This window comes from Ascaphus truei, chromosome 10, assembly GCF_040206685.1.
Source record: "Ascaphus truei isolate aAscTru1 chromosome 10, aAscTru1.hap1, whole genome shotgun sequence".
NCBI lineage: Eukaryota > Metazoa > Chordata > Amphibia > Anura > Ascaphidae > Ascaphus > Ascaphus truei.
The window spans coordinates 37,189,814-37,217,480 of NC_134492.1; the positions used below are offsets into that span (position 1 = coordinate 37,189,814).

General features: G+C 46.2%; 1 protein-coding gene across 14 annotated transcripts in view; it reads right to left on the minus strand.

Annotated features, from left to right (window-relative positions):
- The window catches only part of RASAL2 (RAS protein activator like 2), a 264,917-nt gene that overhangs the window by 133,551 nt on the left and 103,699 nt on the right, over positions 1-27,667 (minus strand). For 3 of the 14 annotated variants that reach the window (XM_075616618.1, XM_075616619.1, XM_075616617.1), the window contains exon 1: positions 16,780-17,535. The exons of 7 other annotated variants lie outside the window; for them this stretch is intronic. In XM_075616618.1, the coding sequence (XP_075472733.1) occupies positions 16,780-17,353 (574 nt within the window). In that variant the 5' untranslated portion in view covers positions 17,354-17,535. Of the gene's footprint in view, positions 1-16,779; positions 17,536-27,667 lie in introns of those variants that run through there. 4 more of the 14 variants (XM_075616614.1, XM_075616612.1, XM_075616615.1 and 1 more) reach the window with 4 other exon arrangements.

Consider the following 27,667-nt stretch of genomic DNA (forward strand, 5'->3'; position numbering starts at 1 on the left):
ACTCCAACAACCTCGGTGTAGGGCCTGGAAAATCTCCACTCCAATCGCTGGTATTTCAGCCTCTCGCCTTAAGGTGAGGCTAGTGCAGTCTCAGCAGTCCAGAAAGACCTCCGCTTGTATGCGTTATGCCCGTCACTGCATCGGTCTCGTTTGCAACGGAGCACACGCTGTTTAGGCGTCCTGGTCGAACACTTCCGGGTCTGTGACGTCACAAAACCGCGAGACTTCGTCGCAAGTCTTACAGGACACCGGATCGGTTCTCTGGGAGTGAATCTGCGTGCTGTCACCAGAGGGTAGAATCCAGTACAGAGTAGGTTGATGCAACGCACAGCAAAGAGGGGGTGACAGCAGGTCTGGCAAAAATCTTCTTTATTAAAGAGGCATTAAAATGTGGAAGGCTGCAACCTTCTACGCGTTTCGTGCAATGAAAGTTGCACTTTATCAAGATAAAGATAAAGTGCAACTTTCATTGCACGAAACGCGTAGAAGGTTGCAGCCTTCCACATTTTAATGCCTCTTTAATAAAGAAGATTTTTGCCAGACCTGCTGTCACCCCCTCTTTGCTGTGCGTTGCATCAACCTACTCTGTACTGGATTCTACCCTCTGGCGACAGCACGCAGATTCACTCCCAGAGAACCGATCCGTGTCCTGTAAGACTTGCGACGAAGTCTCGCGGTTTTGTGACGTCACAGACCCGGAAGTGTTCGACCAGGACGCCTAAACAGCGTGTGCTCCGTTGCAAACGAGACCGATGCAGTGACGGGCATAACGCATACAAGCGGAGGTCTTTCTGGACTGCTGAGACTGCACTAGCCTCACCTTAAGGCGAGAGGCTGAAATACCAGCGATTGGAGTGGAGATTTTCCAGGCCCTACACCGAGGTTGTTGGAGTGAGAAGGAGAGAGCCACGAGACCATCACGGGCGTCCGTTGGTGTTTGGGTAACAATAACCCTGAAATGCTTGTTTAATTTTATCCTTATGTACGCACAATACTTACCTCCTTATTTTGGTTACTAAAGATATCATTTAATGCACTATGAGCGTTGTGCGCTGTGTTTTCTGTTTTTTTGTTTTTTTTAGCATGAGCGAGCGCCTGCTCGGGCGCTTAGATGCTTGCAGTGCAAGCAAATTTGATTTTGCCGGTCTCAAGCGCGTCACATGAGCGGTTCGCCCAATGAGGGCGAACCAGGTCCGTAACGTTGTGGCCGCGCCCCCAGACGAATGCGCACCTAGTCGGCCACGAATCGCCCGGCCGAGCAGGGCGCGGCGCATGAGCGCCAGCGCGCCCTCTCCCTGCCTGGCCGCAGCCTTAGGTTTAGTCCATAGAAACTGAAGCCGTGTGGAGGCGCGCTGAGGCTGAGGGAAAGCGGGTGCTTTCCCTGGCCTTAGACCGCGTGCTGTCCGGGGGCGTGTCGGGTGGGGGGGCTGTGACGTCACGGAGCTGGTTCGCCTTGGGCGCACCGCTCACGTGACCGGCCTCGCGCTCCCATGAGCGCGAAAATCTAACATTTTTCTAAGACCTACGCTTCCGCACGCTTGCGTAAGCGTGCGCGAGCCCCTACTAAAGCCGCCTCAGCACGGGTCAGCGCTTCATGCCCGAGGCCTAAGAGTGGTGCGATAAAGCACACAAAGACATATACAAATACAAGCTGTTACCAAAGAATGAGGCTGCGGCCAGGGTGGGAGAGCGCTCGCTGGCGCTCAAGCGACGTCAGGCGCTGGGCGTTTCATGGCCAGCTAGTTGCGCGCTTGAGGGTGCGTCAGGGGGGGCGGCCTTTACGTCACAGAGCTGGTTCGCCCTCATTGGGCGAAACGCTCACATGACGCATCAGCGAGCAGCCAAATCAAATTTGGTTGTCTCGCCAAACAGGAGTCACGCTGGCCACACACATTGCATCAATGTGTTTCATCGCGGCCAGCGTGAGCGCGCCCGCCCGCTCTGCACCACCCTGGCCGAGGCCTAAGGGTGCCACTCCAGACACCGCATTTAAAGCCCAACTGGAAAATGCACACAAGACAGAACTGTACTTTGACAAAGTATTAGTCCCAGGCTCATTGTCATAATGAATCTTCCATGCCTGCGGACTGTAAAAGGAATACAGTATTTCAGAACACGTGGGGCAGTTATGAAGGAGTGACAAGGGATAATAATTATAGATCTTTACAACACAGACCAGTGCTGCTTCATTTATCAGCTGGACAGTATTCCCACATAGGACCAAACTGTATTAATGACAATATGTTTGGGTTAAAAAAAAGGTAATTAATTATTGGGGGGGGGGGGGGGGGGTTGTGTGGGGGCTGATAATTGGCCGTGTTTCCTCCATCTGAAGGATGAGGACATTTTCACTTCCTCCTTGTTCTAATAAGTGATGAGGGCAATAAAACGCTTACTAGGAAGAAACAAGGGCAGGAAAAGCCACCCTAAACTTTTGGTTGTGATGTTCACAAACCCTGCCAAGGGGCTAACCGAGGTTCCAATCTGGGTACTAGCCACTTCTGTGTATGTGTCACTATGAAAAACCACAACTACCTCTCTTAGGCCGTGATTATACACAAAAAGGCGCGCAGCGTCGCGTGTAGCAGCGCCACGCAGCGCCAAAACAAGGTAGCTTGCATTCAATGCAAGTGATTATACCGCAAGCGACGGTCGCAGCGCGCCGTCCTGCAATGCGTACGGCTGGGGAACAGACATAGAAAATAGTTTTTCCTTGCAACGGCTGTATCACGTGAGCGGTTCAGCCAATCAGGATGGACCGCTCACAGCCACGCCTCCTCTGCTCTCCCTCCCTGGTATAATCAAGATGTTGCTCGGCGGCACAGGGCGACGTCACAGAATAGCGCTGCCGCCCTGCAGCACTTGGTATAATCAAGGCCTAAGTTGGAAATCTGCTCCAATAATCAGCACAGCAGAGTTCAGTGTCCCGCTCATAGAAACTTCAGCATGAGATGCCTATCATTCTGAGAATGTATTCTTGCGACAGGACTACATTTAATCTCCCTGTTAAAAAAATACGTTTCTGCATGCTCTCTTCACAAAACCTTTATTAACACAGACATGTCAACATTACGTCTCAGGAGCTGCACAAGACACACAGTAGTAGGAGAAAGGATAGTAGATCATGAGTGGACTCCAGCTTCATTGAAGCCTGGCATCTCATTTTTACATCATCTTCCCAACCTCTCACCCCCTCATCTACGCTAAGAAAAAAGAAACCATTTGTAAATCCTAACCTTCTGCGATCAGATCTGCCAGGAAATCAGAGGGTGACCCATTGTAATCAAACATGTATAAGCTGCAAAAGGAAGTAGGCGTGGCCACAACGATGGTGTTCCAGTCTTTGAAGTGGGATAGCCTAGCATACGACAATGGGGCAGCATCAATAAGCCGCGATGCGGGGTAACATACCTCTATCTAATGTTAATGGTCATCAACTTGAGTGTCCGTTACTGCTGGACTGGGGTGGGATACTGTCACGCTGCGCTCACCACAAACAGGACTGAAGACCGCGGGGCTGAGGTGGGGATGGAAAGACACCGACCCACAACCACGCAGTCCAGTCCGGAATGCTTAGTCCAAGTCGTACAGCGTAGTAGGGTTGGAGAGGTCGGGGTAATCAGGGTACTTGCCGTAGTTCTGGGTTGGAGAGTGGAGGATGGTAGATTTACGTAGCCAAGGTCCAGGGTCAGAGAAGGTAGAATGGCGGGTTCCGGCAGGGGTTGCGGCGGCTGTTACAGATACCCGGCTTTGCACCTTGCTGATGCCTGGTCAATGTCAGTTCCCTGCAACTTGAAGTAGCTTTATCTCCCTCTACCAGATGTAATAGATATCAGATTGCATGCGGCTCAAATTGACTAAAAACAGAAATAATAATAATTTCTTTCTGATTTATCCGCCGACTCAAACAGGTTACAAACAAATGTTGATGCCGGAGGCAAAGGCAGATAAGGTGACTAAGGTCACAAAGAGACCCTTGGATTTGAACCGGGTTTACCAGTATGCCATCAACTACTCCTTCAGCCATTGAATTACAATTTCCATTCAAAATAACAGTGCATATCATATACAATATATTTAGTTGAATATAGATCATTTAAATATAATTTAATATAAATGCACTGAGCTAGGAATGACAAGTATAGGTCTAGATAACTTGGCATGCCCAAAATACTTGGGGTAAATTAAATGCCTTTGTTGTACAGATTTTAACATGGTTGGTAACCACTTCATTAATATGTTGTGACGATTCAGAAAACTTAATTCAAGTGAATGAGACTAAAATCTCACCGCACAATGAATAGGGAGGGGCCTTAAGAGTCTACATGTGTGTTCATTGCATTATTTAAGGATCAAACAAGTTGAAGGCTATTTTAACAACCTGCAAATATCTCAGTTCTTCCTTTTATTCGAACTGACATGGCAATACTAAACCTTTGTTAGAACTGCTAAAATAGACTCCATATCTTAGCACAGCTGTACAAGGAAATGACTTTACTCCAACTCTGTTTTTCTGTACACCTCATCAGACAGTAGGTTGCCAAAGACAAAAAGGGGTGTGCCGAGCGCGCGCACGTTAACTGAAACTTCTTTGTCTTTGGTCACTGTTTTGTCACAGATATTGTATTTGTGATGGTGATATTTTTAATTGAAATTCAAAACACAATGTCAGCGGAAAAACGCAAAGAAGTGTGACTTGGAACACACGTGCTCGGCACACACCTCTGTTTTAGCTATTTGCACTTATATAGTTATACCAACTGTCTCTGCGTGCGTGTGTCTCTGGTGCCTGTGTGTGCGAGCACCTGCCTGTGTGTGTGTGCCCTCTGGGTGCCTCTGTCTGCCAAGCACCGAGCCCGGTCGCCACTGCGCATTTGCGCCAGACTCCGGCCGCCACTGCGCATGTGCGCCAGAGTCAGCCCGCCACTGCGCATGTGCAAAGAGATCCGGCTGTGTTTTTATGCACATGCAAGAGCAAAACGGGCGAGCACAACGCACGACAGTGCGCACCTATTAGTATCGTCACGTCACTCGCGTTGCGGATTTTCGTTACAACACAAGGATTTTTACCCATGAAAACCCTGTAGGTGCCAACAAGGAAGTTTCACTTCAAAAGTAAATGTTGTAGTATGGATTAGATCCAATGATATTAACATCAGTAGGACTCTGCAAGAAAAGCATTTCCCCATTGGATATTGATATCAAAGGCCGAGCTAGGGAATGAGTATCCATGCCTCCTGTTTTCATAGAGGCTGCTTTCAACCTCAGTCATGCAGCCTCCATCATACATAACCCAAGAGAGCACCCTGTCAGAAGGACAGTATATGGATACTTTTACTAGTGGAATGCCAGCTGTCTGGCCTTGAAATACATTGGTATAGTAACAGAAACCTCTTACACTAGAAGAAATATCCTGAGCCGCCACAAGACATGAAAACTTTCACATTTCTGAATCATTAAGCTCTATTTGTCGCTGAAATATTAAGGTGACCTTATGCTTGCAAACAAGTGGAACAGAACACCACTAAGGAACACATATCGTATTTTTATTAGAAACACCTGTACATATCATAACCAGAAATAACATAAATTTATTCACATCTAATTTACACCAACGACCACATATTTGTTAATATTTCCTCGCCAAGCACTTTGTTATTAACATATTAGTCAGATCATTGAACCATGCTTTACAATGGAGCTTGCTGAGGAGTTGCATGTTAGGAGAATCTTAATAATGACGCTCAACTCCCTAGTTGAAAGGTTGGCATTTACTGTAGGTCTGTAGAATGGAATATTGTCTACATGTAAGATGTAAGACCTTTTAATGGACCACCATGACAGAGTTTCATAGGTGAAATTGTAGTGTATGTACCGAACTTTCAAAACCTCACAGGTCTCTCTCCTTAACTGTACTGACCACACTCTACACACCTCTCTCTGCACCATCATGTTCAACTTTAGAATTCAATAATATAACTTGCATTGTAAGAGCTTTGTGATGGGGATTTGATTCTCACCACGTTTACCTTTTCCTGTATTGTACACATAGTTATACCTACATGCTCTACATTTTCTATGGCTGATGGATCATTTCAAAAGTGCCGTTCAAAAGAACAAACATCAAGTTACATTATCGGAGGTTTAAAAAAAATTGTCTTTAAAAGGAATGCCCAGGGGCTTTCATGATTTATATTAAAATGCCAAATCTATTTAAATGATTTGTTTGGTTTCTAAAGCACAGTCTGGCAGCAGAGGCTGCTCACATCATATTTTGAACACCGAGTCTAAAAAAGATAGAATTTGTATCTAACTATATAATGTACATTATGTCCAATAATAAGGTCAGACTCCAACACACCATGACGTATAGCTGTGGCTATGCCAAGGAGGGATGCCTGGGACTTATGTGCCGTCACGGAGGGCTGGGAAACGGAAGTGTGCCATGGGTGTCAAGCGGACACTGGGGATTACTGTATGGAGTATTTATAGGGGGTCATTTATGGCCTCAAATGCTGGACCGAAACGTTGGCTGCACGACCAATTAGGATTTCTTGGCTGCAATAAGCAAGCATTCTCCCCATGTGATTAGTGTGCCTGCTGATTATTATATATGCATTGCAGCCGCATTCCTGCTGGTGGCGAGCCTAGCATTCGCTGCGTGGCGCCTCATCCGTCTGCGGCAACAGGCTTTATGGCAAGAAGTATTATCTTTTCAGTTTCGTTTTCTTCTCTTAATGCGCACCTCAATCCTTGAACAAAGTCCTGGAGCGCTCTATTTTGCTCCCCCGCTGACCTCTCTGTCTGACCCCCGCTTTCAGATGATGAGAGCTACTTCATACTAAGCATAGTGCTGACTGACCTGTCAATCACCGCTGCCGCCGGTAACAGCACTCCTTATCCTGCTTTGCGCTTGCGCTTGTAAAGCAGGATAGGGTGCCCTGCTGCTGGGATGCGGAAGTCACTCACAGGTCAGTCAGCACTGTGCATGAGGCAGCATTTTAGCCGCCTGGATTTTTCCATCCCTGCACTACATAGTGTTCAATACAGAATGTGTGTGTGCATGTATATATACATACATACATACGTTGAAACTAATCTACAACAAAGTAGTTTACATGCTTAGGCGGCGTCCATGCTGCCGAAGACTGTGCGGAGCGATCACAATGCCTTAAAGCACGGGTGCGCAAACTGGGGGGTGTGAGAATTTCTAGGGGGGCACGGTGGTTACAGAGGCCCCGCGCTCTTCCCCACGGGATTTAAATTAAAGGCCAGGGGGAGGCGTGAGGCCTCGGTAACTCCCTTACCTGCTCTATTCCGGGTCTTCAGCAATGCGTCGCCATGGCAACGCGCATCAAATGACCTGTGTGTCATTTGACGCTGAGTCCTTGGAAAGGGGGGCGCGAACGCTGCGGCTGCCGGGCAGGGGGTGCAGCTCAAGAAGTTTGCGCACCCCTGCCTTAAGGCAATGATAGCGCCCATAGACCACAAGCGACAGCAGGAGGGAGCGCGCGGTGCGCAGGTCACGTGACCGGTTTGCCCAATGAGGGCGAACCAGCTCTGTGACGCCCCTAGACACGTCCCCCACGGCGTGTCTAGCATGGCCAAAAACTGCTCACGCTAAACGCGGGTGACATCACAAGTGCGCACGCCTCCACGCGGTCTTCGGCTGCATGGACACAGCCTTACAACTTATGATGAAAAGGGTTATTACTAAATAATTTCCAAAACATACCATTATCACAAAATGGTGGAAATTAGATGAATTAAACCCAGTTCAGAGCCCAGTGACAACTCTCTGTGATCTAAGACAAGAGACTTTAGAAAGATGTAATTGAAGGTCTTCAGAGCAGAGAATCATTAAGGGCCATATTCAATAAAAAGGTTCTAAACCGTGACACAGCCCACTTAAGTGCATATGACCCAGTGGATTGCTGTGTTTGTGAGCAGTGCGACTTACTGGCACGCCGACAGAGAGGGGAGTGTGGGGATTTTTCCGGGCCCGGCAGTGGAGGGGGGTCTGAACCAGGAAGTTAGGTCCAACTTCCACTATCGGCAGCTTGGGCCCCCCTCTGTCACAGGGATGAACCCGGACAGACCCCGCACCCCAAATCTACAGGTAGGTTAGAGAGAGAAAAGGTTGGAAGAGTGAGAGAAAGGAGGGTGGAGGGGAGAGGATGAGAAAGGGAGGAAAGAACAGGACAAGAAATGGGAAAAGAAGAGGACGAGAAAGGGGGGAAAGAAGAGGATGAGAAAGGGAAGGTGGGGGGGAGGGAAGAGGGCAAGAAAGGGGGGAGAGGCCGAGAAAAGCGGGAGCAAGAGGCCGAGAAAGAAAGAGTGAGAAAGGAGAAGAGCAGAGGGAGAGAAGGGGAGGTTGGGGGAGGGAGAGAAGGGGAGGGGGGGTGAAGAGGGAGAGAAAGGGAGGGGGGGGGGGAGAGAGAGAGAGGCTGTTGGTTGCTATGGCGACAACCTCGCTAAGTCATATTAAAATTAACAGCCTCTATTGCATTAAGCTACTACTACTAATGGACCATTTATTAACAACATTGTTCAAATAGGGAAATTTGCAAAAACAGCAAAATTGTACAGATCTATACCTGAAACATGATGCTGTGCTGTCTTCCTACATCAGAATAAGAAACTAAACAAGAAATGAATGTCACATACTTAGTAGTATTGAGAGTGAGAAAGCAGACTCAGGTTGTCATGAGCAGAACTCTAGGTAGTGCAAACTAAACCTGCCCGCACACCACCCTAAAATAACCATGGAATCCTGGTAGACAAATACCAGCAGACTTTCCTTCTATTTATAAAGCATATCTTTGACAACTATGGTTGGGGTGTCCTGCAAACTCACTGCTAATGTTACGGTTTCTTGAGCTACTGAATGTGTTTTGGGCAATTGCATGGCAGGACAGGTTTAGAACATAAAATCGGTCGGTTACCTAAAGATAAGTCCATCAAGTGAACTGAAGTGCAAGTCGAATTACCCACTGTTCCTGGAGATGAGCCGTTATATAGATACCCCCAGGAGGCAGACTTTAAGGGCATTAATGTATCTCTAAACTAGGTTATAAAACCCAGGGAAACATTTTAAAGTACTAACACTTTATTAGGCAATTCTGAACAATGACTGCAAGCAGTAACTGGGGAGAACGTCACTATTACCTTTATTCCGCACAGAGAAGGTCACAATCATTTATTTATACGTGTAACGTCAAATAGTCTTTGCATTCACAGACAGAAAATGAACCTATAGGCTAGTAACATGCATCATTAAATTAAATAGCACAATAGTATATAGGGAACCGGAGGGTAATATGCAAAGTGTGCATGATTGTGACATTTGACCCCCCCCCCCCCTTTCATTCATGTCATGGCTAAATTTGTCGCTTCTTCCTCTGAACATTTCTATGATCCGCCCTTTCCTCTGTCAATCTACTGCATGCCCTTAACCTCTCCCATTTGGATTATTGTAACATACTGCTAATAGACCTCCCTGCCTCACACCTTTGTCCTTTGCGATCTATCCAAAATTCTGCTGCTGGAATAATTTTACTTCCAGCAATTACTGTCCCTTCTCATAATCTCCTCCTTAAATCCCTATCCTGGCTTCCCATCAACTTCGGACCACCTACAAAGTTCTCCTTCTTAATTTCAAGGCTCTCCACTCATCTGTTCCTCCCTACATACAATCTTTGATCTCTCAGTATATCCATGCTCCTCTCCCCATAACTGCCTCCTTTTCACCCATTTCACCTCTACTGCTCTCTCCTTAAACCTTTTCCCCTCACTGCCCCTTCCTTACCTGTGGAACTCCCTGGCACTCAGTATACGCAAAGCACCCTCTCTCCACTTTACGACTAACCCTAAAGCTAACCTTTTAAATGAAGCATTTCAATATTCTAGACTGATTACTACTGTCCCACATTCGCTCCCACTAACCATTGTCTGCAATCACTGTCTTCTTCTGAATGTACTCCCTTTACCGGCTGTCTCTAAGTCTACCAACAAACCCCTTAGATTGTATGCTCGGGGGCAGGGATTTCCTTTCATATTGTCTGTTTTTGTTTGCTGGATTTATTGTCTTATAATTCCCTGTATTGTCTCTTCTGTAAAACGCCAAGTACACTGCGGGTGCTATACTGTATAAAGATATACATGCATCACTGTAAGACAGTTCGAAGCAGTTTGAAATTAGAAAACGGAAATGTAAGCAACCATGTAAAGGGTGTCAAATTTAACGAGGAAGGTGATGCTTTGAGATAGCTTGCTAATTAGCAGTGGAAAGCTGATACAGTAATTATCAGGCTGTTCAATCAGAATTATATTTTCATGCATTAAAGATGTAGTAACAAAGGAGGGAGAGGGAGTAGATGGTATGATACCTTTTAATGGACCAAGAAGTATTTGATGTTACAATCTTTTGAACTTCTCGGGGTCCTAAAGGACCCATTCCCCCTCTTAAATTATATATACATACATATACATATATATATACATACATACATACATATACATATACATATACATATATTTATATATATATATATATATATATATATGTAGCCCTTTTTGTGAACCGGCCGACCCACCCAATCTCACATTGGCCCCTCGTGGTCTAACCGGTCCCTTTCCCTGCAACACACCTGCTCTAAGGGACTACTGGTACTGCATAACCTGTGTGGCTCCAGGAGATCTGAGCCTCCGCTAGCTGGGAGCCTGGGGAAACCCTTACCCTTACTTGGTGCAGCGCCTCCACTTACCCAGGATCCCCCGTTAGGAAAGATAGCCCTGAGTAAGAAATACAATGACACACGTATACGATAAAACAATAACTAACACTTTACTTAGCACACACATATAACTCATTACATAACATCACATAACATAACTTGATGCTCTACCCGCATCACCTCAACCCAATGTCTGGTGTTCCCCAACCAAGTGTCCTGTGATCACCCCACACCCAATGTCTCGTAACTCCTACGGAGGTCGTGGGTGACTGCGCAGTCACTATATTAAGCTAGGGCCCAGTTGGTGCACTTTATAATAATGAAGATACCTTCCGAGCACTCCGATGCTCGGGACCGCAACTTTCTTCTCAAAGGGTCAGACGTCCGTCTGATCCTTTCCAGGTACTCTGCCGGTGGACCCCAACGAGGGTCCCACCGCTCAACGGGAACTGCAACCGGACCACGGCAACACCAACCGCATGGGAACAGCAACCGCCGCTTCCTCCTATCGCTAACTACTACTTAGAGTGACAGCAACCCTAACCTAGGGCCTGTCCCTGAAGAACCGCAACCTGGGATGGCTTGAGGGAAACTCCTAGGGCCTGTGGACATAACCTGCCCCCCCCCTTCCCCTAGCTACCCAGTCCTAACTGTAACTGCTACTAGCTATTCCCAACTCACCTGCAGCTGACACACCGCACACACTGTCAGCCTGCAGGGATCCACACTTCACACACTGCACGCACTGTGCCCAGCACATACAGCGACACTACTCACAGGCAGCTGCAATCACACACAGCCCCTGGATCCCGCAGCAACCACACTGCTTGCACACTGTGCCTCTTTGACAGTGCCCACAGCCCTCTCCGCTGTGGCACTGCCAAACCTGCACCTTCCACACTCAAGGGTCACCTCCCTAGTTAAGGCGTCCCTCTTCAGTTACCCCCTGCCCTTTACCCGGGAATTGGGGCCTGCCTGGGAATCTAGGGAGGACCCTTACCTGATGCAGGAGCCATGCGCTCCCTGCACCCTTCCTACCTCTGCTCTGCCCTGACTGCTGTTGCAAAGCCCGGGAAATGTATCTCTTTTCCCGGGCTGAGCTTCCTTCAGCCCTATTGGCCACTAGGGAGCACCTGACCTCTGCCTCCCTAAGCCTCCTGGGAATTGTAGTTCCCAGGGGCTGCCTAATGCATTGGGGCCGCGTGCGCGCTTCCCTCGCGCATGCGCGAACCCCTAATGGCCGCCTCACTCTCTCTCCTACCTTCCCTACTCTCGCGCGATCTCTCCCTGCACTGGGGAACCCATCGCGCGCTTTTGCCCTACTGCGCATGCGCGAACTAACGCGCAATGGCGGCGCCCTCTTCCTTGCAAGCCGGGCCGGTGGCAACGCGATCGCGGCCCTAGCGACGGCCCGATCGCGTCCCCGGCAACCGGCCTGCACCGCAGGGCAACGCGCTACTCCCTGCTCTGGCCCCCACCCTCGCGAAGTGCCGGCGGGTCCGTCGCAGCCTCCGGCGGCACCCGCTACCTCACGGCACTCGCGGAGGGGGGCCAGAAAGCTCAAATTTACCTCGGGGCTACATATATATATATATATATATATATATATATATATATATATATATATATATATATTGTATATGTAAAGCGTTGTGACAATGTATAACTCTACATTCTTACCTAAAATGGCAATCTTTTTGTGCTTTTGTTGTAAATCTGTAAAATTTCTGATTGTGTGACTAATATAATGGCTGTGTAACTCAGCAGCTCAATGTATCCTTAGGCCGCGCTTATAGTGCGCGCAACGGCGACGCGACAGGTGATGTCACCCGTTGCCGCTAGCAAAAGTTGTATTTCGCTTTGCGGCGGCGTCTCGGGTGACCAGGTGATTGATTGGTTCAGAGGCTGTCACATGTGGCGACAGCCTCTGAAAAATCAAATTTGACCGGTTTCCAAATTTTGCGTTGCTGCCGTCGCGTTGCGCATACTATAAGCGCACGCGACGGCGGCAATACATTTGTTTTTGGGCGACGTTGCATCGCCGGCACTATAAGCGCAGTCTTATATTACCAAAGTAACACTACAGTATGTATTACTACAGTTTGCAGCTCAAACTGCTGGGAATATTGGCAACAAATTATCCCAAACGAGTAAGTGTTGCAAATATCTTGCACTGCTTGGGAGATAGGCTAAAACTGGTAATAGAAATTAAAGGATGATTTAAAGCTCATTAAAAATAGCATTACGAGCTGAATAATATTTTTTTTTAAAAATGCAGTATTATCTAATACTAGAGAATTCATTTATTTAAAATTAAAACAAAAACCGATATAAGATGTCACGTTTTGCTGTTTAAAAAGCCATGTTGTGTCGCTGTCTCTCCTGCTCTGTACAGTAATCGTTTCCTTTCATACTGTATATATGACAGACACTGGCAAATGTTCACTACCTGTTTTTATTTTTATATCACTACTTTGTCTTCACTGAGGAGGAATTGCCCGTTTAAAGGAGAAATCCAAGCGCTTTTTAAAAAATTTACAAATGTTTTTTTCTACACAGGATTGAGGCAGGGGGTCTCCGGAGCTGAACCCCATTTATTTCAGCTCCCAGGTACCCCTGCATCCGGAGATACTTACCTCTGTAAAGGGTGCCGTGCGCTAGCTGGGTTTTCAAGTTTAAAGCATCATGTGGACCATTAGGAAGCTGAACCGGATGACATCACGGCTTCCGATTGGCCCCCTGGGCACGAGAGCTTTGAAAAGCAGCTATTACAGAGGACGAGGAATGGGACAGGATCCTGCAGGCAGCAGCGAAAAGTTCAATCTGCACCACGTTAAAGGAGAACGCATATATATAAAGTCCTAATGCGTTGGTACTATACCCCAGTAAAATTATCTAAATTTGTCAAAGGATACTCCCCGCTCTGCCCAATGCAGTGCGGGGAAATCGCGGATCTACAACACATGCTGTGGTCTTGCACGAAGGTGGCCCCGATTTGGGAACAAATTAGAGTGTGGATACAGAGGATACTCGGTTTGGAGATCCCCCTGGACCCGTGGCTGTTCCTATTGGGCAGGCGGATCCAGGGTCTGTCAAATGCGTCGCACAAATTAATCGTGCACTTTGCAAGAGCCACCAGGTGTGAGATAGCAGCACTGTGGAAACAATCGGATTTACCAGTAATACCCAAAATCAGAAACAGAATTTGGCATGTCTGCCGGATGGAGCAATTGATGAGTTTGGTCAATGACACCGGCCCAAATTTCCTCAAAGTCTGGACGCCTTGGCCCAGACAGACATCCCGGGGATAAGCATACCCGCACTCCTACATTCATAGATACAGGTGCGTTCTCCTTTGAAACTGCAGGATCCGCGACCACATAGAGACAGACATTTAGATAAGAAGTCAGACAAGATCCAGATGAGTAGGGAAGAAGCCAAGAGTTCGAAACGGTGGACACAAAGTGCGTTTGGATTACCACTTTGCTCCCATTCTTCTTGTACTACAACCACCAATCTCCATATGGCACATGCATGTATATCTTTATTTATATAGCGCCTTCCATGTACCTAGCGCGTCACAGCAATAATACACGTGACATAATAATACAACGCAATGGGAATAAGAGCTTTGGATATAAAAGTAACATTAGGGAAATGAGTCCCTTTCGCAAAGAGTTTATAATCTAAGTGGTAAGTGGGGAGAAGTTACAGAGACAGTTAGGAGGGTGTTCTGGGCTGCAAGGGGTCACCGTAAGTGGATATGGGCACAGACACTTCACTGATCTGAGCGTCTTCATTTTCTAACAAACAGAAAGGGTTCATGTTTTATGCACAAATGTGCAGTTGTGCTTTCTCTTATATCGATTACTGAATACATACATATTGTTTCCCAATTTTGTACTGCAAACAACCCCCTTTTATTAACTGCTAGATAAATGGTTACAAAAAGAATTCAGAATTATATCAGTTATAAAATATCTTCCTTAAATCTGTTTTGGGGAATTTCAAGTTTCAAGTGAGGACTTTAAGGTTTCATAATTCATCTCTGAGCTTAACCCAGGGGTTTCATCTTGTTTTTGGTTAAGGAACCCTATAATTATATTGTGAAATTCTGCGGAACGCCCAACCCTCTCCAAAAGCGCGTCTGAGATCAGATACATTGTAAGGAACCCCAACCCTCTCTAATAGTCTGAGATCAGATACATTGTAAGGAGCCCCAACCCTCTCTAATAGTCTGAGATCAGATGCATTGTAAGGAACCCCAACCCTCTCTAATAGCGCGTCTGAGATCAGATACATTGTAAGGAACCCCAACCCTCTCTAATAGTCTGAGATCAGATGCATTGTAAGGAACCCCAACCCTCTCTAATAGCAACTCTGAGATCAGATACATTGTAAGGAACCCCAACCCTCTCTAATAGCGCGTATGAGATCAGATACATTGTAAGGAACCCCAACCCTCTCTAATAGTCTGAGATCAGATGCATTGTAAGGAGCCCCAACCCTCTCTAATAGCGCATCTGAGATCAGATACATTGTAAGGAACCCCAACCCTCTCTAATAGTCTGAGATCAGATGCATTGTAAGGAACCCCAACCCTCTCTAATAGTCTGAGATCAGATGCATTGTAAGGAGCCCCAACCCTCTCTAATAGCGCATCTGAGATCAGATACATTGTAAGGAACCCCAACCCTCTCTAATAGTCTGAGATCAGATGCATTGTAAGGAACCCCAACCCTCTCTAATAGCGCGTATGAGATCAGATACATTGTAAGGAACCCCAACCCTCTCTAATAGTCTGAGATCAGATGCATTGTAAGGAGCCCCAACCCTCTCTAATAGCGCATCTGAGATCAGATACATTGTAAGGAACCCCAACCCTCTCTAATAGTCTGAGATCAGATGCATTGTAAGGAACCCCAACCCTCTCTAATAGCGCGTATGAGATCAGATGCATTGTACATCTTCTGTATTTGGTACAATTTTCAAATGACCTGGGAATTGCTGGTTGAAAAACAATGGCTTAACCAATAGCTCTCTCCAGAGTTAGGAAGGACTTAAAAACTGATATGTTATTGCCTGGCATTAACCTGAACTGAGCTTAGTGAATGTAGACTTTTCATTTTGTCTAATTTGCATATCATTTAGAATAATGGACGTAAAAAGTACGGCATACTTTATATGATATTTAAATCTAGTGGCTCCGTGAGTAAACGCACTGACTATAAAACTGACTCGGAAGCAGGGGAGCCAGATTCAAATCTCGCTGTCAGCTCCTTATGACCGTGGGCAAGTCACTTTAGTTCCCTGTGCCTCAAACTCCACAATTAGATTGTAAGCTCTACGGGGCAGAGATTCAATGTAGCTGCAAAATTCTGTGTACACTGTCAGGTCTATGCAACATACTTGCTTTTGTGAATATTGCTTTATGATGAATGGGTGCCAGCTTAGGGTAATTACAGGTACAATAATAAGTTAACGGAACTTGGTGAATTTGGGTTGTGTTTAAATACTGGTGCTGATCTGCAGTCCACTTTTCGTTGGAATGCAAAACAGTGCATTTCTAAAAGTTTCAACTTGCTTTTAGGCTGTATTTTGTTTCAGTATGACTTAATGGCTCAGATCTTAACATTGATTATGTATAATTAAAATGACCGCCCCTATGCATTCCTAGACCGTCAAAGGTTTTTTATGAGGTAAAATAGAATTGCTGACTTCTAGCTCACAAAAAGAACCAGATTTTAAGTTCATCTCATGAGTACCATCTATACATATAGCTTACACATATGCGCGATGAATAGGAGACCCAGGAATAATTCATTGTTATGATGATCCTTTTTTAAAATCTGGAATATAGATACCACATTTACCATTTCACTCTATAACAACAAAACACACCGCACAAGTGGCGTGTATTTACTGTGGTACCCAATGATAATTCATACAGTGAATACTATATTATCTCAACGTGTCATCGCAGGTCATATTTACTCTGAAAGAAAATCATATCAACCTAGACATATGGAATTCACTCTCCTACCTGGATCCATATTAGCTGAATTACTAATATCTCTGCTTGAGCTAAACATTCGGGTCAGGCCACTTGAAAAGGTAGAAAAAAATCCACGGTTAAAAAATCCACGCTGATCAGAATCCACAGAGTTTATTCGCTGCATGGCAGGACTCCCACGGCGGCTACTCCATGACACTGGACCAGACGGCTCTGATGTGGACCGCTCAAAGGCCACCTTTTTTGGTCTCCTACTAGATGGTCCCATCTTCCCAACTGGCAGGGTCTCTTGAGCAACATGGACCATATCCTTGAAGAGGTCTGTCTGATGCTCATCTTCAAGACGAGCTGGAGGATGTTGCAACTGCTCCCTCTCGTTTCCCCGTTGGTAAAATCTGGGGACAGACTGGCACCTCCTACTCGCCGCAAGCCCTTTTCCGAAAAAAGGCTGTGTAAATATCTTCCGTTTACCCCTTCTGCGGTTATACCACCTATAGTCATGTAGACCATCAGCTGGTTCTTTGCTGTCCACTCCACTTGGGGCAGACATGGACCTTCCATATATAACAGGATGCGAGTGCTTCTGTCTTCTAAACATGTTCATCTTTCCAGCACTTTGGCTACCTTTTCTTTATAAATAATCCCTTACCAATACACGTGCAATTTAATAACTGAAGTTCCAGAACAATCTAAAATCCATTTCTGTGGAGCCAGAAGATGACGGCCAAACCAGATTTCGAGACCCGTGTTATTCTTGCTCCACATGAACTGAGCCACCTGGACCTATGAGCTTTTCTGCAGCCAACCTTTTGCTTCTACTGATGAAAAAAAGAACCCTTTAAAAAACCCTGTCACTTCCTGTACAAACGTTTTCTGCTAAAGGTCTACAGGAAATGACTGCAGAGAAAATTGCAGAACCACTGACAGTCATGCAAAACCTAGTTCAGTTCTGCATTGCGTGGCGTAAAAAGAGGTTTAAAAAAAGCATTCAAGCTTAAAAACACACGGAAATTAACCATTTCCATGGAGGAGAGACCTGCACGGAATTAACAGGTAATGTATGTTAGACGCTAACTGAAAAATAACAAAGCGACAGTACATTAGGGCTAGTTAGGGGCATATAGCCTGTGGGTATTACAGTGAGCACGGCAATGATCAGAGATGCATTTTCAAACAGATTGCACATGTTTGTAATGGTGTCTGCAAAAAGTGCTTATGGCAGCTTAAATATATGTTGATAGGTGGAACTTCATCCTTAAGATTAGGAGTGGATCTTGTAATTAGTGCAGGGGACACCCGACAGCTGCTTCTTCACATGGACCATTTCCTGTCATTCTATGTTGTCCTATTAACCTGCGCAAATTATAACTCCTGGGGGCAGCAATTCTCTTCTCACAATGCAGATGTTTGACCTCAAACACCCACTAAAGTACAGTTAGATAATGGTAAACATTAGTGTACACACACACACACACACACACACACACACACACACACACACACACACACACACACTTAATTCAATGCAGATGAATACAGTGCTCTATGTGGAATAAGTGGATAGTAATTAGCAAACTGGTTGCTCTTCAAGCCTGCACTGAGAGAGTTAAACAAGGCGCAGTACATTGAACATATGGAAACGCTGCAGAGTTTCAATTACTTTAATGCCCATGTTGTAGGAATAAGTTGGAGAATAAAAATGCATACACTTTAAGCTGTTATTTCACCTCTTATAAAGCACAGGCAATCCAACCAGTGCCTGGAAACTGAATGATAGCCGTGTGCATATTCTCAGCGTGGTTATGTAGCCAGAAAGAATTTTATGTAGTATTGGCAGCTATGTCCAATAAGTGGCAGTTACGTTACGCACAATTTCAGATAATTAGAGGTTAGGTCCCGTTTACATGGCTTATAAGCCTAACCAGCTTCATTTCTATGGTTACAAACCATGGCATAAGATATTTTTACATTAGTTTTCAACTTTAAATTTTTTTTTTTTTTAAGGTGTTTAAATAACAATCGGTGACATAAGAACTGCTTTATAACTTCTCCGTTCTGAGCACTGCCGGATTTTTTTTAATCTGCTATTAGATCTAATATTGGACTTGCAGTAAAATCATTGACAGAGTTGTTAAACACAATCAGAATGAGTTTATATTTTTCTCAGCCTATTTACAAAATCAAATCTAAACGACAGCCAAAAGGATTGGATCTTCCGCATGAATTAGCCGATGCCTGTCTGCTACACAATTATCAATTAATACGGCTTGCGTCCCTTAATGTTACCATGAATTTCGCCTCAAGCCAAGATCTCAACACCTCTTTCTGCAGCACTTTTACGCTGAGCTACAGCCTCACTCCGCCCGGAGAGACCGTCTCGCTGATCAGTTCCATAAAGCAGGCTTCCAAAACTGCCTATACATTTTCCTGTGCCATTAGCTAAGAGCAGAGATCCCAGCACTAGCAAATATATAACCCTCTGAAGACCTATGACTCATTGAGAAAAGCCGACCTTTTGGGTATGTGCATGAGTGAGGTTACCATGAGCTCATCAATGTCAATATTTAATTGGATACATTTAAAACATTTCAGATTATTCTGCAGCTCGCCGAGCTCCCCAAATCATGTTAATTGCTGTCAGCAGATGTCCAGATGATAAAAAAAAGCAAGGAAAGCTTCTTGGGGGATTTCATTTTAATACCAATTCAGGCATTAATGCTTAATATTTTATACCAATCAGAACTCACCGGAGTAATAGGCTGATTGCATGCAGAAAGGTCACTGGGCTTTTCCTTGTCCATTAGTGCTATGTTTTAAAAATTGGTTCACTTTCTATATTGAAGATGCATCCAGAAACCCAACAGGGAGATAATTACCTGCAGGAAAATACAACGCAAAAATAGAAACGAAAGCACACCACTGAGGATATGCAAAATGATATTTATATACCTAGTGTAGTGAAGACTTCTAGTTGCTATATTAGTCGTGGAGAAAATAATATATATATATTTTTTTAAGTAGCTACTGGATCTGTTTAATGAGAATCAGGATCATTCTTCATGGATGAAGTTTCTTCATGAGCTCTTGACACATCTTTTCTTTAGAGGCAGGCTGCTTAAAATGTTCAGTACCCTTAATGTTATTTTTTTTTTTTTCAAATATTTTTATTGGGTGGTTACACAATTACATACAATCAGATAACATTTTTAACATCCCAATATGTAGTAACATTTTAAAAAAAATTGTGGAAGAGGGGCAAAGCCAGTTGCCCAAAAGGTGGGGCTTCCCGGAGGGGAGGGAAGCTTAGACTAGTGTGAATGTAGGAAGAAGGTACCAGATAACGAGGGTGGGGAGGGGGAGGGGGGTAGGGTGTCTTCCTCGGGTGACTGGCCTCCAAGTTACCGAACCTGACCCTTCCTGTATGAGGAATCCCCTCCTGAGGGGGGTGGGGGGTGGGAGTGGGCTTTTCTTTATAAGATCAGCCAGGGTTCCCAAACTTTGTACAATAGGTTAGTTTTTTTCTTCAGGTAGGCTGTGAGCTTTGCCATCAGCATAACCTCGTTAATTCTTTTTTTAATCATTCCCTTAGTGGGGGGGGGGGTTATTTTCTTCCAGGAGGCCGCAATCTCACATCTCGCCGCTGTGAGGATAATGGAGATTAATTTCCTTACTGGTCGACCGATTTCCTCAGTCGGTCTGGCACGCAGGTAGGTCAGTGGTTCAATAGGTATTTCGAGGCTTGTGACCTCTTTTATTAGATTTTGGACAGTAGACCAGTATTTCTTAATTTCTGGACATGTCCACCAAATGTGGGCCATGTCCCCCTTTTGACCACAGCCTCTCCAACAGAGATCCGATGCCAGAGGGTATATTTGTTTTAGTCTTACTGGTGTGAGGTACCAATTGAAGAGAATCTTATAAATGTTCTCTTTTGTGGTGGTGCATAGGGATGTCCCCGAGGCTGCTTCCCAGATTTCCTTCCAGTCTTCCTCTTCAATAGTCATATTCAAATCAGCGCCCATTTAAGCATATAATCATGTCTCGGGGGGTCTTCCCCTGTTTCTAACATCGAATACATTTTGGAGATAAGGCCCTTTTGTTCTGCATCCATTTTGCATAGCCTCTCGAATTTAGTAAGAGAGGGAAACTCAGGGTTTGGGGAAATTTTGGGGGCAAAATGTCTGATTTGGAGGTATTTAAACGCATCCAAATCTGGGGTTCTATATTTATTTCTGAGGTCTTGAAAGCTCAGGAACCTCCCTAGGCTCAGTACATCCACCATTATCTTGACCCCTTTCGATTTTAGTTGATCGAATAATCTAAACCTACATCCCGGGTGGAATCTGGGGTTGTCAAATATTGGCGTGAGTTGTGACCCAGGGGAAGAGAGCTTGTATTTGAGCTTGGTTTTTAACCAGATCTCCCAAGTATGTCTTGACGTCCCTAATTTAAATTTTTGTGGGGACATGTCCCCTCTTTCCATGCTCCAAAGGCATGATGGCAGGGAAGGCATTTCAGCGTGGTGTGTCTCTATTTTGAGCCAACATCGTTGGGTTGGTCGGAGTTCCACAGTGCAGCTTGTTTTAGCTGGGCTGCCTGGTAGTATTTATGTATGTCCGGGACTCCCATGCCCCCTCTCCCTTGTGATGACAATAGCACTGATCTCGCTACTCTGGGTATTTTGCCTTGCCAAATAAAGTGGAACATCCTGTTTTGAATGTTTTTGAGTTCTGAGCCAGGAACATGGACCAGTAGGGTTTGGAAAAAGTACAGTAGTCTAGGAAGTATGTTCATTTTTACGGATATCATTCTCCCGATAAATGATATCTGATAACCTTCCCACTTGCTCAAATCCTTTTTGATTTTGTCAAAGAGAGCTGGGTAGTTATGCTGATATAGTGACTGGTAGTCCTTCGATACATTCACACCCAGGTATTTGATGTATGAAGGACTCCATTTGTATGCAAAGTTTATTTTAAGTAGTTTCACTTCCGGCTCTGGGAGACTGAGGTTGAGTGCCTCTGATTTTTCACTATTGATTTTGTATCCTGATATGGAGCCAAAGGCTTCCAGTTCTCTTTGGAGATTAGGGAGGGACGTTTGGGGCTTGGTTATGGTCAGAATAATATCGTCGGCAAATAGGGAGATTTTATCATTCGTTTTTCCAATTGCTATGCCTTGGATATTTATATTATTACGTATTTTAGCCGTCAGTGGTTCTATGGTGAGCGCAAAGAGGAGAGGGGACAAGGGGCACCCCTGTCTCGTACCGTTTCTGATTTGGAATCTCTCCGAGTTGCCTCCCGGAAGTCTGACGATTGCAGACGGGTTCTGGTACAGCGCTTGTACTCCCTCTAAAAATGCATCTTTCAAGCCAAATTTTTCTAACGTTTTAGTGAGGAATAGCCAATCAATTCTATCAAATGCCTTCTCTGCATCTAAGCTTAGTAGCATTGCCTTGGAGCTTGTGAGGTGGACATGTTCGATTATGTTGATAATCTTTCGAGTGTTGTCTGAGGCCTGACCCAAAGAGACAAATCCCACTTGGTCAATGTTTATTAATCTTGGCAGAATAGGGTTCAGTCTATTCGCCAAGATCTTGCTGTATAATTTGAGGTCATTGTTTAGGAGTGATATGGGTCTGTAACTCCCGCATTGTGCCAGGTCCTTCCCTTCTTTATGGATAATGGCCAGGTTAGCTAGAGTCATTGACGAGGGGATAGGGTTCCCTTCCAGGAATGAGTTGAACAAGTTAAGCAGATGGTTAGTTAATATTGGGAGAAATCTTTTGTAATAGACATTGGAGAAGCCGTCAGGTCCTGGTGCTTTAGATACTTTAGAGGACTTCACCGCGGCTACCAACTCTTCTTTAATAATTTTGGTATTAAGGAAGGAGTTTTCTTCCTCCGTTAGTGTGGGGAGTTCACATTCGTCCAGGTAGCCCGAGATCTCCTCAGCTCTTGACAGCTCTGAGACTCCCTTCTGGGTCTTCAGATTATAGAGTTTGGTGTAGAATGTGGTGAATTTGTCCGCTATTTTCTTCTCTTTGTATAACACCTCGCCAGACCTTCCTTTGATCGACGCTATCTGGGACCTTTTTTGTATGCCTCTTAATTTGGTGGCCAGGAGTCTCTCAGCCTTATTGCCCTTGTCGTAATATTGTTGATTGGTCCATTTAAGGGCTTTTTCCACATTTTCAAGTTGGATACTTTTTAGCTCGTTTCTGGCGGCAGTCAGTACCTTGTAAATTCTTTTGGATGGCTTAGTTTTATGTTGTTGCTCCAAGTTAGTTATTTTCTCCGCCAAGTCCTTTATTGCTTTTGCTTTGATTTTCTTCTTATGGGAGGCAATTGAGATAAAATTACCCCTAATTGCTGCCTTATGGGCTTCCCATAAGACCGTGGGCGATGAAACAGAGCCACAGTTATTAGTGAAGTACTCCTTGAGGGCTTTTTAAATCTTTTTCTTCACTTCTGGGCAATTTAGTAATGAGTCGTTCAATTTCCAGTTGTAGGAGACAGTTTTCACAAAGGGGATAGATAAAGTCAAAATGATAGGCGCATGGTCTGACCATGTTGTCGGACCAATATCTGAGCTTGTGGAAGCCTCTAATACATTCTTGGATCCCAGGAAGTAATCGTTGCGTGAATAGGTCTGGTGAGGTGTTGAGAAGAACGTGAAGTCCCTTTGGCCTTGGTGTTGGGTTCTCCATATGTCTATCAGGGAAAACTCCTTAAGGATATCTCTGAACCTCTTCCCTTTGCTCAGGGATTGGGGCGTGTGTAGCCGCCCCGGGACGAGTGATTTGTCCTCTATTGGGTTTAGGACCATGTTCAAGTCACCTCCCACTATCATCGAAGATAGGTACTCTGGATCTATGTCTTCTAGTATTTTTTTCATGAATGCCGTCTGGTTTTCATTTGGAGCGTAGAGATTTACCAGGGCTATTGCCGTACCTGCGAGTGTTCCATACACTACTAGAAATCTACCCTCTGGATCTGTTATTGTTTTTGTTAGATTAAATGGGGTTCCTTGTCGGATTAAAATCGCAACCCCCCTTTTTTTACTGCTAAATGAGGGAAAAAAAACCAAGGGGAATGCGTTTTGAAATGTTTTGGGCGGGTCCTGAGATGTAAAGTGCGTCTCCTGCAGGAAAATAATATCTCCACCAGATCTCTTCATTTCTTGGGACAGTGTCAGCAGAACGCTACTAGGAGGAAAAAGAAAGAGACTAGGCTTCTGGTTGGCCTAGAACAAATGAAAACCGGTAGTCTACTAGCCGGCTGTTGGGCTTAAGGCCCTTGGGGGGGTGGATCCGGGTCTTTCACCTCTCAGGGGGGACGGGGAGTCGCGGACCCTTAGGTAGTTTTGTTATTACACCTTGGGTTGCGAGTCAGGAGTGTTGGTTGAGATCAGTGGGGATGGGATCCAACTGGCTTCAGTTTAGTGGGAGGGGGATAGGGTGGGGGGTGGGTAGGGTGGGGGGGGGGGGGTAGGAGGAAGGGGAGGAGGGGGGAAGGGAGACCAAGGGGAAGAACTCTGGGGGAGGCAGTAAATGTGTGTGTACATCATGTTGGTGTGGCCCGTTACCTGGGGCTTTGGGTTACACTTTTGGGTTTAGGGAGCACATTTAGGTCTTGGTGATAATCAGTACAAACATTGTGCTTGTAAGCCTTACAGCAGATATTTGTCTTTGTCAGGTGCTGATTCGAGGAGCAAATACAGTTTTGATGCCGCCTTCTCGCACTGTTGACCTCATTGCGGTTCCACTAGACAAGTATATTATCCCCCGCTTTAAGCCGGGCGTGTTGCCTGCTGGTATCCCTTCTTCAGTCAGAGGGAGGGAGGGGGGGCAGGGGGGGAAGGGGAGGGGGTAACAAGGGAAGGAGGGGGGTACTTGAGGGGAAAAGAGGGTGGAGGGCAGGTGGGGGGGGAGAGGGGTGGAGGAGGGGGATGGGAGAGGGGTGGGTGAGGGAGGGGCTAGGGAGGGGAGGGAGGAGGGAAGGAGAGGGTGAGAGGGGGGGAGGGGGAGGGAGGGGCGGAGAGGGATGGGGGGGCGAAAGGGGCGGGAAAAGAGGGGAGGGCAGGTGGGGAGGGGATCCCCGGGGGTTGGGGGGGGAGGAGAGATGGGGGGGGGGAGGAGAGATGGGGGGGAGAGGAGAGATGGGGGGGGGGGGAGGTACAAGGTGCATTATACAATTTTTCGCCCAATTTTTCTCTTGCTATTAAGGGGTCATCACTAGTGTGCCTATGTGTGGGGGGGACAGGAGTGTGGATTCGGGCGGGCCGGGGGAGGGTAGCGTGATTGTCCCGTTCCTAGGACCCTTACGGTTATAAGAAAGATATCCCTCTCCCCACCCTCCCAAAGTCCCCACAAACCCTCCCGCTGCATCGGGATCGTCACTGCTTGGAAGGGGCTGGTCGCCCTGTGCATCGGAGTCAGGGGTCCGTAGCGTGCCTTCTCCAAATGGGCCGCCGCTTCGGGACAAGGCTGAGGTGAGTGGTTCCTTCCACCGACCGGCGGGGCGACCCGCTTGGGGATCCCCCCAGTCAGTCGGCAGGACTGGGGGTGTGTTACGGCGGTCATCGGGGACTGGGGGTCTATTCAGGTGGGCTTCAGGAACTCTCGAACCGGACTCCGTCTGCTGAATTGCCTCCTCGGAGCTTCTGCGGGGCGTCTGAGACCCTCCGGGGTGTTGCTGCTGCAGTCGGCCTTGGTGAACGGGAAAACATCGGGAGATCTCGCGATGGCCTTCCTTCTCGCGCGAGGGAGCCTGGCGGGTGAGTCAGATGGCGAGCGTCCTCTGGACGGTAGAGTCGCGATGGGGTTGCGGTGCTGTTTCAGGGCCGGGGATTGAGGCACAGTGATTCTCGGGTCCCGGGACATCTAGGGGCAACCAGGTAAGTTAAAAGTTTCTTTCTTTCTTTCTTTCTTTCTTTATTTATTGGCACATTTTGCTGGAGGGCCGCGATTCTTTCGGAGGATCGTGCAGGTCCGCCTCTGTCGTCTTTCTGACCCCTAGCTGGGGGGGACTCCAGCCACGATGGAGGGGGGGTCAGTCCTAGCGCCTGGGCAAACGGCAGCATGTCCTCTGTGTATCGCATGGTGAAAAACCTTCCCCCTTTGTTGACAATCAACATAAAGGGGAAGCCCCATCGGTATTTCACGTCCTTTTCACGTAAAAGTGAGGTGAGAGGTTTCAGCTCTTGGCGCCGGATTACGGTTTGCCTTGAAAGGTCGCTGTACAGCTGGATGTTTTCCTCTTGGAAGGTAAGGGGCTCCATATTTCGGCAGTTAGATAGGATCCTTTCTTTTGAGGAGTAGCTGTGCAGTCTTACAATTATGTCCCTTCTCCTTTTGGAGTCGTCTGATTTAGGCCCTAGGGCACGGTGGGCCCTGTCGATTTCCAGGTCTTTCTCTGGGATGTCCCTGCATAACATTGTGAACAGTTCCAATATGTATGTTTTAACTTGAGAGGGGGCAATTATTTCAGGGACATTTCTGACGCGTATATTCTGCCGCATGTCCCGGTTCTCCTGCACTTCTTGGTTTTCTTTTAGAGCCACTATTTCCTCTCCTAGGCGGGTTATTTCCTCTTCTGCTGCAGTCTGTCTTGTCATGGCGTCCTCCACCTTTGCCTCAATCTCCATCGTTCTCGTTGTTAGGGTAGAGATCTCTTCCCTGATGTCCCGCACTGCCTCCTTTAAGTCAGCTTGCAGTGACTGATGGAGCTTGGTGTGCATAGCGGCAAAGAGCTCCTCCATATATTCTCTAGTCACTGGCTCCCCTGCCCCCGGGTTCTCTCCAGGTTGATTACGGGCACTCGTGGCGGCTGATGGGCCTCTTGCTCCGCCGCCATCTTGCCTTTCTGCCGGCTCCTCCATTCTCTTCTGCGGCGGCGAGAAATACCGTGTAACCCCTTGATTTGTGGGTTTCTTCACTTTACCGGACATTCTGGGTGCTTTCTCACTTGTCCTGAGTCAGAAAACGGGGGGAAAATCGGGTGGTGTAGGTTGCTTTAATAAAGGTTATACGAGCGGGTCCACGGAGCTCCACGTTTACCTGACCATCCCTGGTGACGTCACCGGAAGCCCCTCACCCTTAATGTTCTTTAAAAAAAACAACAACAAAAAAACCATAGGCATATGGGAGTTACGGACGTTTGAAATGGTAAAACACGGAGTAGCCAGATTGAAGATGTCATTTATTGTACAGTAAGTTTTGGGCATCAGGCACTAATGTGATTTTGTAGAACTTTTGAATCTGCAGGGGTGGGCAAAATGTTAACCTAGGAGACAGCTAGAATTGTTAGGAGCTGCTTCGGTCCTTACTCCCTCTCCCTGCTAAACTTTGTCGCCTACAAATTCTCCCCCTATCCCACCCATCAGAGGCTGTGTGTGTCTGTTATACCGACTCTCTGACAGCCAGCACACTCTCCCCCTTACACTGACCCATGTATTTGTGCAGAACAAGTATAGACCTGCTGCAGGTTGTGCTACCTTTTAATGGAACAACTTAACAGTTACAGTATTCATACAGCTCTACATGAAGATCTCAAGTCTATTCTTAACTTCGGAAGGGGAGACATATAATGTTTGTGTACAACCATCACTAAGTAGTACATATAGAGATCTGTAAACTGGCACTACTCACACACTATTTTTGGTGGCTCTTGATTGACTTCAGGACACACCGTGTCTGTCAGTCTTTTGTAAACCAGTCTATTTATTATATACAGCCATTCTCTTCCAAACCTTGAGGATGTGCTAGTGACCTCCAGCGCACACACAGAGAATGTTCCACAGGAACTCAAGTCTTGTGTCAAAGTAACCACGAAACTCACATACCACCCCCATCTGGGTTCTATGTGGGCTGAAAAAAAGGAACACGTGGGAGAGTTGCATTTAAAAAAATATA